The 14,698-nt window shown below is 50.0% G+C and overlaps 1 protein-coding gene across 8 annotated transcripts in view; it reads left to right on the top strand.

Annotated features, from left to right (window-relative positions):
* AGAP1 (ArfGAP with GTPase domain, ankyrin repeat and PH domain 1) overlaps window positions 1–11,224 on the top strand; it is a 637,917-nt gene extending 626,693 nt beyond the window's left edge. For all 8 annotated transcript variants that reach the window (XM_033229802.1, XM_033229800.1, XM_033229801.1 and 5 more), the window contains 2 exons: window positions 4,639–4,894; window positions 8,592–11,224. In XM_033229802.1, the coding sequence (XP_033085693.1) occupies window positions 4,639–4,894; window positions 8,592–8,795 (460 nt within the window). In that variant the 3' untranslated portion in view covers window positions 8,796–11,224. The remainder of the gene's footprint in view (window positions 1–4,638; window positions 4,895–8,591) is intronic.
* Window positions 11,225–14,698: the final 3,474 nt, after the last annotated feature.

Here is a 14,698-nt window from a genome sequence, read left to right as displayed (position 1 = left end):
CTACCTTTTATTACATAGTTTATACAATGCTGATTTTTTTTTCCATAAGTTATTGGGGTACAGGTGGTATTTGGTTAATTAGTAAGTTCATTTTCTTTTTTTTTTTTTTTTTTTTTTGAGAGAGAGACAGTTTCACTCTGTCGCCCGGGCTGGAGTGCAGTGGTGCAATCTTGGCTCACTGCAACCTCCGCCTCCTGGGTTCAAGCGATTCTCTTGCATCAGCCTCCTGAGTAGCTGGGATTACAGGTGCACGCCACCACCCTCGGCTATTTTGTATTTTTAGTAGAGACAGGGTTTCTCCATGTTGGCCAGGCTGGTCTCGAACTCCTGACCTCAAGAGATCCACCCGCCTCAGCCTCCCAAAGTGCTGGGATTACAAGCGTGAGCCACCACAGCCAGCCATAGGTAAGTTCTTTAGTGGTGATTTGTGAGATTTTGGTGCACGCATCACCTGAGCAGTATACATTGTACCCTATTTGTAGTCTTTTATCCCTCACCCCCCTCCCACTCTTCTCCCCAAGTCCGCAAAGTCCATTGTATTATTCTTATGCCTTTTGTGTCCCCATAGCTTAGCTCTCACATATCAGTGAGAACATACGACGTTTAGCTTTCCGTTCTTGAGTTACTTTCCTTAGAATAATAGTCTCCACTCTCATTGGAGGTCACTGCAAATGCTGTTAACCCATTCCTTTTTATGGCTGTGTAGTATTCCATCATATATATATATATATATATATATATACCACAGTTTCTTTATCCACTTGTTGATTGAGGCCATTTGGGTTGGTTCCACAATTTTGCAATTGCGAATTGTGCTGCTATAAACGTGTGTGTAAGTATCTTTTTCATGTAATGACTTCTTTTCCTCTGGGTAGATACAGTAGTGTGATTGCTGGATCAAATGATAGTTCTACTTTTAGTTCTTTAAGGAATCTTCACACCGTTTACCATAGTGGCTGTGCTCGTTTACATTCCCACCAGCAGCATCCACACCAACATCTACTGTTTTTTGATTTTTTTGATTATGGCCACTCTTGAAGGATTAAGGTGGCATCAACAATCATGATGTTTGTTTGTTTGTTTGTTTGTTTGTTTTGAGAGAGTTTCACTCAGTCACTCAGGCTGGAGTGCAGTGGCCGGATCTCGGCTCACTGCAAGCTCCGCCTCCCAGGTTTGCGCCATTCTCCTGCCTCAGCCTCCCGAGTAGCTGGGGCTACAGGTGCCCGCCACCGTGCCCGGCTAATTTTTTTTTTTTTTTTAGTAGAGACGGGGTTTCACCGTGTTAGCCAGGATGGTCTCCATCTCCTGACCTCGTGATCCGCCCACCTCGGCCTCCCAAAGTGCTGGGATTACAGGCATGCACCACCACGCCTGGCCAACAATCCTGATTTTTAAAAGTAAAGAACAGCTCATTCAACTGTGTATCAGCTTGTCAGTTCAGATGAGGTTGCCTATGGGGTGAGATGTGAGGACAAAGAATCACTCCAGCAGTTCCCGGGGAGAACATACTGACACAGGGAAGGGTTCAGGAGCTGTAGGTTTGTACTCATTCTTTGGCTGGGATGTTCGAATATTAAAAAGAAATTGAATAATTGCAGTTAGCACTGTAGCTACTGTGTTAAGTTATCTGGTTTATCCCTGGGTGATTTGGCAATGGCTATTAAAATCAGTTGGAGCGGAATCAAATAGTTGTGATTTTAATGCCTACCAAAAAATGAGAGTTAGCAAATTGGAACTGGAAAGTCTGGACGTATCCTTCCCCGTCATCCCTTTTCATTTAATTCACGTTTTGCTCCTTCTCTTTTGTGATTTATGAAATGCATCAACAAATGTTTAATACATTTTCAACAAGGCCTTTAAAACAGTATCAGAAGCACTTCTTTTTGTCTGTCTCCTGAACCCGTATTTCCCAGACATTGTCAGTGCTTTTGTGCTCGCGTTTTTGCCCGAGTGGGGTGTGGGGGCTGCCTCTGCTGCATTTGTGGGGGCTGGCGTCAGTTCTCAGCTGTAGCCAAGTGTTTGTCCTGGAAATCTCCAAATGAAAAGAGTCGGGGGTCACTCTGGGGTCACTCACATGTACCAGGAAGTGAAGCAAAACTAATCCAGATTTACTCCTGGAAGAATTTGTTTGCCTAAGTATTTAAAAACAGATTAGGGCTAACCCGACACTAGATCACTAGGTGCAATGTAAACACGGGTAAAAGGTGTAAACAAGGCCTTTCCTCTGTACTTCGGAAGCAGAAATGTCATGGGTAATGAGTTTTCTTTCTAGACTTTCGCGGAAGCCCTGAGTGATTTCTCTGTGTCATTTGTAGCTGTGTACTCTGATTATTCCCCTGGAGAAACCTGAATTTTGGAGAGGGCAATTGTGAATCAGCGCGTTATTAAAGTCTCTGTGGGGTAACTGCAGTGCTTTCTTACATGTAGGGCTTTTCTTTTTCTTAATTTTTTTTTTTTTTTTGAGACAGAGTCTCATTCTATCACCCAGGTTGGAGTGCAGTGGTGCAGTCTCGGCTCACTGCAACCTCTGCCTCCCGGGTTCAAGCGATTCTCCTACCTCGGCCTCCCGAGTAGCTGGGATTACAGACACCTGCCACCACACCGGCTAATTTTTGTATTTTTTGTAGAGATGGGGTTTCGCCATGTTGGCCAAGCTGGTCTCAAACTCCTGACCTCAGGTGATCCACCCACCTCAGCCTCCCAAAGTGCTAGGATTACAGGCATGAGCCACTGCTCCTGGCCTCTTTTCTTTGTCATCCTCATCAAAAAGGCAGGCAGGGAGCACTTCCCTGGCTGGGCTCTGCTCCTGGGATCCTTGTAAAATTTCAAGAGCTACTTGTAAAATCTCACATTGTTCTTTGTAAATTTCTTGTCCCCCACCACCCCACCTTTTTCCCCCCTCTAGCAGTGCTACAGAGTCTTGAGTTTTCAGTATCTCTCACACTTTTTTAAGAAACCAGAAACCATCGTGAGTAGCCAGAATACAGGAGCTGCTCGCCTGGGGTCCTTCCTCTGGGTCAACATAAACGTGTCTTACTGTCGGTTTCCTCTTATATTTCTTGAGCTTCTCATCTCATCCTGTCCTCTCCTTCTCAGCCCTCCCCACAGATGGGTAGCAGGGTCCCCATCCTCTGTAGACCCCCCCAGGAGAAGACCACCACGTATGACACTGGCCAGCTCAGGCAGCCCCATCTTAGCCAGGTTGTGATGCTGGGGGTGGGCAGGCACCAGCATCATCTGCTCCCCACACCCCCGACCCCATGCACCCCTCCCCAGCTTCATCCTCTCCTCTGCCTCTGGGCTCAGCTCTGGCTTCTGGGAGCTACCTGCCTGTTTCCCAGTCCCTGGAACAGTTTCCCTCAGAACACCCAACCGTTCTTTGTCATTTAAGGAGTTCCTGACATTCTGTCCTTTCCACTTAAGCCTTTCCCAAGTATCTGGAGATTCTAAAAGCTGCATCTCCCTTCTAAACCTCCTCATTGGAGTCTCTGCCCTCTCCTGCTTGAGTCTGTTGCCATGTTTTCTTCAGCTGAAAGGGTTTAGAAAACCTGGGGAGTCCACACACACACACACACACACACCCTATTTCAGAGTTTGGAGCTAAGACCACATGGGCACCCCCAGCTGTGGGGAGCGCACTGGCTGTCCCGTCCCCCCACCCCTCAGCTTCAGCCAAGTGTCCTATAGTCCTGACTACAGTCCTGCTTACAGTAAAACAGCTCTCGGCCCTGGAGACCATGCTTCCATCATGCAGGTCCGTGCTCTCGGCAATCTGAGACCATGCTCCATCACGTAGGTCCGTGCTCTCGGCCCCTGAGACCATGCTTCCATCATGCAGGTCCATGCTCTCGGCCCCTGAGACCATGCTCCATCATGCAGGTCCGTGCTCTCGGCCCCTGAGACCATGCTCCATCATGCAGGTCCGTGCTCTCGGTCCCGGAGACCATGCTCCATCATACAGGTCCATGCTCTCGGCCCTGGAGACCGTGCTCCATCATGCAGGTCCATGCTCTCGGCCCCTGAGACCATGCTCCATCATGCAGGTCCATGCTCTCGGCCCCGGAGACCATGCTCCATCATACAGGTCCATGCTTTCGGCCCCTGAGACCATGCTCCATCATGCAGGTCCGTGCTCTCGGTCCCGGAGACCATGCTTCCATCGTGCCAGTCCCAGGCAGTAGGGTGGTTCCCCCGTGCCTCGGCCTGTGAGAGCCACTGATCCAAGGCCATGGCCTTGAGCCCTCACTTGATAGTTTTCTTTCCAAGGACAGATTCTGCACTAAAAGTGACAGAAACAAAGAGCACCAAGACAGCGTGTGAGCCTGAGATCAGCGGCTCTCACACCTTGGGCCTATTGGAATCCCCTGCGGGGCTTGTTAAAACACTCCTGGAGGTTCGAATTCAGGGGGTCTGGGACATGACCTGAGAATCTGCATTTCTGGGCTGATGCTGCTGGTGAGGATACTGTTTTGTGAAAGTGGATAAACCTTTCCTCCAGGGAGCTTTGTGCCGAGTGAAGACCTTTGCTTTCTGTTACTTCACTTCCCTCTTGGCTCCTCCCGACCACATGGGGCGGGTGCTTGCAGCCTGTGTTCTCGGGCCTGATCGTGACCGCACCTGTCTGGTGGCTCTTTGCAGGGAAGAGAAGGAACGGTGGATCCGTGCCAAGTACGAGCAGAAGCTCTTCCTGGCCCCACTACCCTGCACGGAGCTGTCCCTGGGCCAGCACCTGCTGCGGGCCACCGCCGACGAGGACCTGCGGATGGCCATCCTGCTGCTGGCACACGGCTCCCGGGACGAGGTGAACGAGACCTGCGGGGAGGGAGACGGCCGCACGGCGCTGCATCTGGCCTGCCGCAAGGGGAATGTGGTCCTGGCACAGCTCCTGATCTGGGTAGGTGGTCGGCATCCCTGGCAGAGGACGGGGCCACAGGGGGCACTCTCTGCTTTGTTCTGCTTCCGTGGGCATCTTTCTCGCAGAAAGCTGTTGTTCTTGGTCCGCAAGTGGGAAGAGTTCCTAATGGGAAACTCTGATTGAAGGGCAGAGGGCCTTATAGAGACACAGTCGGTCCTCCGTGTACAGTACTTGCCAGAGTTTCTGAAAATTGCCACTTTGTGACTGCCCCTTGTCAAGGAGGGTTGGTGGTGCCCCTCTTTTTCATTCCCATCATCTTCTGGAGAGAAGGCGGTGTATTAACGGGATGGCTTGTAGGGTTTCCCCATTTCCAAACCTTTGGTGTTTCTGTTCACTTAACAGAGAAAGACTGGACCCTAAACTTTGAGGTCTGATGTGGCAGGAGTTTGTCAGAGGGCTTCTTTTGAACCATTCTGATGAATTTCTACTGGGGAAGAGTATTCTTTACATTCCTGTTGAAGCATGTGTCACAATGCTTGAATGAGTAAAAGAGAAGGATAAAGTGGTTGTGCAGAGAGGCCTTTCCTGTGCCACCCAGGAGCCACGTCTGAGAAGCCCACCTAGGGGCTGCCCGTGGACCCCTGGGGCTTCAGCCGAGGCAGGTCCCCATCAGAGGCAGACTCCACCTGCAGGGAGGCTCCCCAGGTAGGGAAGGCAGGTGTATGCCCAGAAGTGGGGACGGCACCCAGAGGTGGGACACCCAGCTGGAGGCTCTTCTGTCTCCACTCACAGGGCAGGATGGATCAGTCCAGCACAGCAGCAACGTTCTACAGCAGCATGTGTAGAGTGCTGCAGGTTTCTGCATGTTTTTGATCTGACTTTTTTTTGTTTTTTTGAGACAGTCTCACTCTGTCGCCCAGGCTGGAGCGCAGTCGTGCGACCTCGGCTCACTGCAACATCCGCCTCCCAGGTTCAAGCAATTCTTCTGCCTCAGCCCCCCGAGTAGCTGGGATTACAGGCACCCGCCACCACGCCCGGCTAATTTTTATATTTTTAGTAGAGACGGGGTTTCACCAGGTTGGTCAGACTGGTCTCGAACTCCTCGGCCTCCCAAAGTGCTGGGATTACAGGCATGACCCACCACACCTGGCCTTGATCTGACTTTTTTGATGGGTGCAGTTGGAGAATGAGATGAGATATACAGACACTACACGAAAATCAAAGATACTACCTTTTACTCATTAGTCATACATGTGATGTTATGCAAATTCAGTAAGAGTTGTGTGTAGTATGCTAGGGCTACCATAACAAAATACCCCAGACGGGTGCTTCAACAGCAGACATTTATTTTCTCACAGTTTTGGAGGCTGGAAGTACAAGCTCAAAGGCTCGGCAGGGATAGTTCCTGGTGAGGCCTCTCTCGTGGCTGGTAGACGGCCGCCCCCTCCCTGTGTTCTCACAGGTCCTTTCCTCTGCGCTTGCTCCTGGGAGATCTTTCCTTTCCACCCTCCCCTCCTTCTTTCTGGGGCAAAGTCTTGCTCTGTTGTCCAGGCTAGAGTGCAGTAGCACAATCATAGCCCACTGTAAGCTCGCACTCCTGGGCTCAAGCAATCCCCCCGCCAGCCTGCCAAGTAGTTGGGACCACAGACATGCACCTCCATGAATGGCAAATTTTTTTTTAATTTTTGTAAAGTTAGGTTCTTACCATATTGCCCATGGGTTTTGAACTCCTGGCTTTAAGCAGTCCTCTCACCTCAGCCTCCCGAAGTGTTGAGATTACAGGTATCAGCCTCTCAGCACAGCCTCTTCCTCTTCTCATACAAATACCAACCCTATTGTGACCTCATTTAAGCTCATATACCAACATAAAGGATCTATCCCCAAATGCAGTCACATGCGAAAGTACTGGGTATTAGGACTTAAACATATGAATTGTTGGTGGGAGCAGAGGACACAGTTATAAATTACAGGCCATGTTTCCTCCTCCAGCTGAGCAAGAATTCCTTTGACGGCGCTGGTTCCATGCTGGTGAGTGGCCTCAGACTCCCACACATTGTGCGTTGGCAGAAGTGGAAGTGAATTCACTCTTTTTCATGAGCAAAAAGCTTAAAAATGTTGTGTACTTTAACCCTGAGAAAGATTCTGTGTGAGGACGTACATTCGAGTACTGTTTCTTCCAGTGACAATTTTTTATTTATTTATTTTTATTTATTTATTTGTTTATTTTTAAGATGGAGTCTCACTCTGTCGCCCAGGCTGGAGTGCAGTGGCACGATCTCAGCTCACTGAAACCTCCGTCTCCTGAGTTCACACAATTCTCCTGCCTCGGCCTCCTGACTAGCTGGGATTACAAGCATACACCACCAAGCCCAGATAATTTTTGTATTTTTAGTAGAGATGGGGTTTCAACATGTTGGTCAGGCTGGTCTCAAACTCCTGACCTCGTGATCCCCCCACCTCGGCCTCCCAAAGTGCTGGGATTACAGGATTGAGCCACCACACCCAGCTCCAGTGACAATTTTTACAGAGTGTGCACAGTTGAGGGGAGAGTTCTGAGTCCTGTTCTGGTGGTGGAATATTGTATGACTTGCCTGTGTCATGCCATTTGAGGGGTGGGGAGACGGGGTCTCACTCTGTTGCCCTGGCTGGAGTACAGTGGTGTGATCTCGGCCCACGGCAGCCTCTGCCTCCTAGGCTCAAGTGACCCTCTCACCTCAGCATCCTGTGTAGCTGGGTCCACAGGCACATGCCACCATGCCCAGCTAGTTTTTAAAAAACGTGTTTTTTTCTAGAGACAGGATCTCCCTATATTGCTTAGGCTAATCTTGAACTTCTGGGCTGCAGTGAGCTGCTGCACACAGCTTGTGTCGTGCTTCTGAGTAATGTTTTTTGTTTTTTGTTTTTTGAGACGGAGTCTCGCTCTGTTGCCCAGGCTGGAGTGCAGTGGTGCGATCTCGGCTCACTGCAAGCTCCGCCTTCCGGGTTCACATCATTCTCCTGCCTCAGCCTCCTAAGTAGCTGGGACTACAGGCGCCCGCCACCACGCCTGGCTAATTTTTTGTATTTTTAGTAGAGACGGGGTTTCACCGAGTTAGCCAGGATGGTCTCGATCTCCTAACCTCGTGATCCGCCCACCTCGGCCTCCCAAAGTGCTGGGATTACAGGCGTGAGCCACCGCGCCCGGCCTCTGAGTAATGTTTAATGATGTAAGAAAATGATCACAGTATAGTGATCAATAAAAAATGAAAAACAATACAAAGTATTTGTATAGTCTTATCTCAATTAGGCACATACACATTTAGATTCGAAGAAAACCCATTGGAAGGAAATCCACTAATTGACAAAGGTTATCTCTGAATAGCAAGATTATGGGTGATTTTTTTTTCTTCTTGAGCTCTTATGTGTTATTTATATATTTCTTATAATGAAAATTCTGAGATCAAAACAGTGATCTTTTTTTTCTTTGTGCAATTGGAAAGTCAAAATAGAAACAGCAAAACTAAAGTTATCTTTGATTCCTTAATGTTGCACAAAGGAGGGGCTTTCAGTTGAAAAAAAGACACGTTCTTTCCTTAAAAGAATCCGCTGGCCGTGGGTGCAGGCTGTGCCAGCCAGTTCTGTAGCTGGCCCTGCTGTCCAAGCACAAGCCACGCCAAAGGGCTGAGAGAAAGCGTCCCTGCCCCCTCCTTCCATCACATCCCCCGTGATACTAATGTGGGCTCCGTTACCTCCGCAGTACGGGGTGGACGTCATGGCCCGAGATGCCCACGGGAACACAGCGCTGGCCTACGCCCGGCAGGCCTCCAGCCAGGAGTGCATCGACGTCCTGCTGCAGTACGGCTGCCCCGACGAACGCTTCGTGCTCATGGCCACTCCCAACCTGTCCAGGAGAAACAATAACCGGAACAACAGCAGCGGGAGGGTGCCCACCATCATCTGAGGAACAGCCGTGCCCGCCTGCTCGCCACACCCGGGACGCGGCAGCCTTGCCGCATACTCGCTCGGAATTCGCAGCACGTGAGTCCCGTCGCATCCCCTCCCTCTTCCTGGTGGCCGCCTCCTTCCCGCCCACCCACTGTCACCCCAAACAAAATCACAAAACCTGGACATCCTCAAGGGGCGAAGAGGCGGCCGGGAGACTGCAGAAGTGGCTCCTTTTCATAAACTCCCCTAAACCACAAATAGGAGAGAGCGACGGGCCTCGGCCCTTTGACGATAGCACACGGCGCAGGACCCTTGTCCTGGTGGCACAAGGGACGGGGACGTGAGGGGGAGGGGAGGCGAGGAACAAGGAGAAGGGGCAACTTCCGTTAACTGGCAGTTAAGCACATAGTACATTTCACCTCTACCGAACGGAACACTTGGATTCCATCTCTTCTCTGAGGAGCTTGACGGCATAAATCAGAAGCAAGCACAGAGTTTGTCAGGTTTGAAGCCCTTATGATGGTATGTGTCAAATCAGTTGTAGCTAATCTGTCCAGGGAGAATACTGGCTTCATTACACTTGTATAGTTGAGTTCTTCCAGCATTACTGCTGTTTAATAGAACATGATTAGTCATCACCGAGAAGAAAGCATATTAGCCGAGGAGGTAGTTACGTAGCACGCTCCGGTGATTGCCACGATGTGATTGCAATACTCTTAGAAGCGTCATATTATCCCAGACATGTTCTTTCAAGCCCTTGGAGCCCTCCTTTCTAAATTCACTGTCATAATTTAGTATCTGTTTAATTTTTCAGTCCAAAGAGAGGAAATCAGTCGCTGAGTATTATTTGACTCCAGTCTCCTTGGTGCAAAAACAAAATGGGAAAAGTAAATAAGAATAACTCAAATTCAAAAGGAAATCACAAATACAGCTAACAATAGCATTTCGAGTATATTTCGTAAACTAAGTAAATACACAAAAGGCTATTTTTTCCGACCGTAAGAGAGATTTTATGTCCTTTTGCCAAGGTGGATGTGTTAGTCTCAGGCCCTCCTGGGCCACATTGCCCAAGTCACACAGGCTTCTGTATTATGTATTTAGATAAGATGTGTGAAAATATATTTGAATAAAAGAAGTTCATAAATATGCATTGATTTTTGTACAGACAAATGGCACCTCTCTTAATTTATAAATTGAACTGGATGTGAACTAATAATGTGCAACTAGTTGAGATAAGAGGGTTACAGATCATTGTACATGGAAAATATTCCCAGCAGTAAACACTTCCATTAACGTGATCTACAGCTTTTAAAAAGGAGCGTCTCAGAATAAGATGGTGGTACAATTTGCTTATTAAAATTGAGAAAGAAAAAAAAGACACACTGGAGTATATTAGAAAGGAAAAAGCAGGAATGTGGTTTCTCATGATTGAAAGCATGGTTTAGATTGGAGACGGCTTTTGCTAACCAAGACCAAGGGGCTCTGGCAAGACGGGGCGGTTTTCCGAATGCCAGACCGAGGTGCCTTACGGAAGGCAGCTGCCGATGGTTCTGTGGCACAGACTGGCTCCTGAGAACCCAGACAACCTTGACCCGGCAGCCCGGCCCTCCACGCTAGTACCTCGCCTGATATCCATCGTCGCGGTATCTGGCCGCTTCAGACGTCCGCCGCCTTCCGTGGTGGTAGTGAAACGTAGTCAGCCAAACCACAGCATCCCTTAGATTAAAAGCAAACGGGGCAGCTTTGCCCAGAGCCTGCTGGCAGTGTGACGCGGGGAGAAGGGTTGTCACGATGGAAGATGAGGACACCAGACTCCTGTAGCACAGAAACACAAAGCCACACATGCTGGCAGCCTCCGGGGTGTTCCTCCCTCTCATATATTAAACCTTATATTTTATAAGAGTTTTTCCTCTTCTTTCACTTTTTAAAAAAAATTAAAGTAGGTGGGGAAAAAATAAAGCTTTACACATAATTTATATGTGGGTAAGTGTTTCATGGAAATTTCTAATCTTAACGAAGCTAAGTGGAGCTCACTCGTATCCAAAAGTGTAACAGGTGCAGAAGCCACAAGTCTGAGAACTTTGGCGACAGTCCCATGGTCCTGCCATTTGATTTTGCAGTCTGCGTTTCATCTCTGTGTAGCTGTTGTAAATGTGAATAGAAAAGAAACAAAGATCATTGCCTATTTTTGAAGAGCGCATTGGTGTTCGAATCCACTAGACACACTCGCTCCACACAGCCTTCACCGTAGACTCTGTAGTGGACACATATAGCATAAATGAAACTGTTAAATTATTTCATTGTAGTGAATTCCCACTCTAGGAATGCTTTCTCCTAGTGAAGCTTCTTTTGAGAAGAAACGGAACCCCTTGAGGCTTCTCTCTGGGATGTATATGACTGTACATATTATTCTATGTGTTTATAATATAATATTTTCCCAAATGACTTCCTGTTTCACTTTGCCTTCCACAACCTGAATGCTAGATTGGCTTTTCCCTTCCTGGTCCCCAGCACGGGCCGCCATGACTCCCCCTCAGAAAACACAGCCCCTCCCCTGCCATTCTCAGCGATGTCTATCTGCTCCACGCGCAGCCGCTTTCTAGGGCCCAAGTTTTAGTAGCAAAAGGAAAGGCAGTTTCGAGGGTCTTTCCAAATAAAGAAGACAGCTGGCTAATCTGTTTGTGTTTCAGTGTCTAACCAGAAGCCCGTTCTTTGCTGACCACACTCTCGTTCCCACTTTCAAGCTAATTACCACCAAGGCTGGGAGAGGCAAGGACCAAGGGCGGAGTTAGGAGTAACTCGTTTGAGAAGGCAGTTGAGTTTTTGTTGTTCATTTCCATGTTCAGTTCTGTGACGTGATGATGACAGATCACCACTGCAGGATCCACCTGACCTTTCCGGTTCAGAATTAAAACTCTGCCTTGATGAGAAACAGCCAGCTGGGGGAGGCACACGAGCGGCTTGTGTAACCCTGTGGGTGATCTGGACACGTCTGCACCCCGACGTTCAGCTTCGCAGAGACTGAACTTGGAGGGGAGTGGAGGGGTGTGGTGCAGACCTGGCTGCAGCAGGAACATCCCACAGGGACAGGACTCTGATTCTGACCTCAGGTGCTGGGGCGGACAAGTGGTTTACCCCGCCTAGCATCCCAGTCCTGGTCCCTGGTCCTTCTCTCTGTTTCATCCCAGGAAATAAGCCCGAGAGTGAGCAAGTGACAAGTTTCTGAGTCATTTGCCCCAAAACCAAGTGCAGTGTCCTATCTCCCATGCGTGTACACAATGTATACGCACCGGAAAGGAGGGCGAAGGCAGCAGGTCACTCGCCAATTGCAGGGTTCTCAGAGGCAGGAGAGAGCGGGATCTTATTGAATTGCATTTCCTGCAGGGCCCCTGGTCCACAGGCCAGTTCTGGGCAGTGGCTTTGCAGCACAAGGGCCTTGCGTTGAAGCGCCCTCTTCTGAGACTTTGCCCAGCCTGATGAGGTCTGCATGGTTCCAGCCTCTGTCATCCAGTGTAGATACCCGTCTTCCTGTTTTTGTGCACATTTGAGGGCATTCCCTATGTCTGCATAGGAGCTGTTGCTAACCTTGTTAGGGAGAAACATGGTCTGATGAAAAAGACGGACCCCTAGGCTCAGCTGGTGCTGCCAGCCCTCCAGAGGATTCCCACGCAGCTCTGGACAAGCACTCAGCTTTCTGAGCTCTTTTTCCTCATCTGTGAAAGTTGCAGGGTGCAGTGAGGTTTCAAACCCGTGTGGTAAATGCCAGCCTCACACCTGGCCAGGGGATGCTGGGGAGACAGGAGCACGTGTTAAGAACAGAAACACTGATGGGACCGAAGCCGGCACACACACCAGGAAACCTGCCCGTGGCTGACACTGTCCTCCAGCCTGCACCCAGGGGAGGCCGTGACGGGCATGTTTGCCAAGCGCCTCCCGTAGAGCCCGGGGCCCTCCTCTCTCAGCCTGCCAGTGCCCTGCCCTGGCCCTCCACATGGCGGGGAACAGCGTCAGTGAGGAGGGGAGGCTCCCAGGAAGTGCTTGCTCCCTGAGAGCCTCTCTGGAACCTGCCCACTTTTCTCAACATGGATATTCCACTTTGTAGTCTGAAGCTGATTTTCTAGAGGCGTGGAAGGGGCTGAGTTCTACCCTCGTGCTGTTCGCCGGTGCTGGTCAGGGCCAAGACGACCCTTCCCTCTCCCCCACAGCCTGTTGAGGTGGTGTCGGTGTGGACAGCGTCCCTCCCTTCAGATGCCACCTTCCCGTTGCCGTGAGCTGCGTGACTCACGCGTGCATTGGGCCTCCCCTCCTCCTCCTGTCTGAGATCGGAGCTTGCTGGAGAGCACCCTGGGTCGCCGTGCTTGGCTGCAGGCCTGTCCCTCTCTCCCCGTCCCCAGGCTCCCAGTGTGTTTTGTGCTTGAACTTGGTGGACTCATCTTACCCCACAAGAGAGACCGAGAGACCTGCTTAGTCTGCAGCATGCAGTGTGCCGTAGCCGCCCTGGGTCCCCGTGGTGCCCAGGATGCCAACTCTTCCTCCCTGCACTTAGGATGTTCTGGAAATGAGGAGAAATCCATATTCCTGCCCTGGGAGGTGAGAAACCTGGCAACGATGTAGCTTCCCCTCAGATGGGGTATAATCAGGCCTCAGCAACTACTCAGGAGGCAAAGGTGTTTGGAAAGCAAACCCCAAACCTCCAGCGGGGGCGCTTCCCTCCCCGCACGGCATGTGCTCTGCTTCCGTCCCTCACCTCCTGCACAAGGTCGTTGAGACTTTTCTAGAACTCCCTGGGGTTGTATTTATGGCCTTCAAGCAAACAAATTGAAAAGCAGTCAGGAAGGAGTTCTGATAGGAAAGTGCTGGAGACACACAGCTTTCCTTCAAAGGAAATGTAATTTATTTCCAACCGTCGCCTCAGAGGGGGGTTTCACGTGTTGTGAAGTCACATCTTGAATGATTGTCACCCTCATCCTTCCCCAAAAAGCTAAATAAGGGCCTTTGGCATCAATGCGTGCATTCTCCACCTTTCCGAGGCTCGCGCTTGGATTTCTGAGTGGCTTTCTTCAGGGAGCCCTTGTGGTCACATGGCTTTAATGCCGCCACCAAAAGGTTGCTTTTCAGTGAAATGTCAGCTTTGCTCCCATGGTGCGGGAGACAGAAGTGACGCAGGTGTATCTCCTCGGAGTAGCTGGGTCACTAAGACACCGTCCTCAGACTGGTCCTTCCGACACAGCCAGGGAGTGATCTTGATCGCTGGCCCCTGGGATGCTGCGCTGTCTGTGATTAGAGAGAAGTGACCCGTGCCCCGTCTGTGATGAGACAGAAACCCCTATGGCAGACTCCTGCCCTCTCCATGGAGGAAGACATATGTACTTAGATATTTACTGTTTCAAAAACACAAACTTTCTTCCCCTTAGAGAAGAAATACTGCCCTTAAATAGACTGTTGAAATATTAATGCCCCCCCGACCCCCCGCCGCCCCATGTAATTGGTGTGTCTGCGGCTTTCCTCGCATCACACGTCTGCGTTGGCAGGTGATTCTGGAAAGGGAGTCTGTGAAACCAACAAGTCTGTTTTAAACCCATGAGTTGTATGAGAAAGTATTTAAGTTCACCAGTGTAGTAAACACCCACCCCAGAGTAGCAGTAAGCAAACCTAAATCTGAACACCCGTTCTTACTGTCTTTCCCTGTGAGGTGCTGGTTTTGGTGTAAAATGACAGCACTTGGTTTGGGGTTTTGCACCTGTTCGGTAGAACTGTTCTTGTCTGAGGCCCTCACCCCCTACAGATGGGCCTCAGGGTCTGGAGATGGGCAGGTAGGGCCGGAGTGGCCAGCAGAGACTTGCATGGGCTCTGAAAGCCCCAGCGCTCAGGCCTAAGGCCGCTAAGTGAGACCAGCAGGCGGCTGTGGCATCCGGCATT

This window comes from Trachypithecus francoisi, unplaced genomic scaffold (assembly GCF_009764315.1).
Source record: "Trachypithecus francoisi isolate TF-2019V2 unplaced genomic scaffold, Tfra_2.0 Lachesis_group13, whole genome shotgun sequence".
NCBI classification, from domain to species: Eukaryota; Metazoa; Chordata; class Mammalia; order Primates; family Cercopithecidae; genus Trachypithecus; species Trachypithecus francoisi.
The sequence above is the reverse complement of the archived record's forward strand: the minus strand, read 5'-3'. Positions and strand labels throughout refer to the sequence as shown.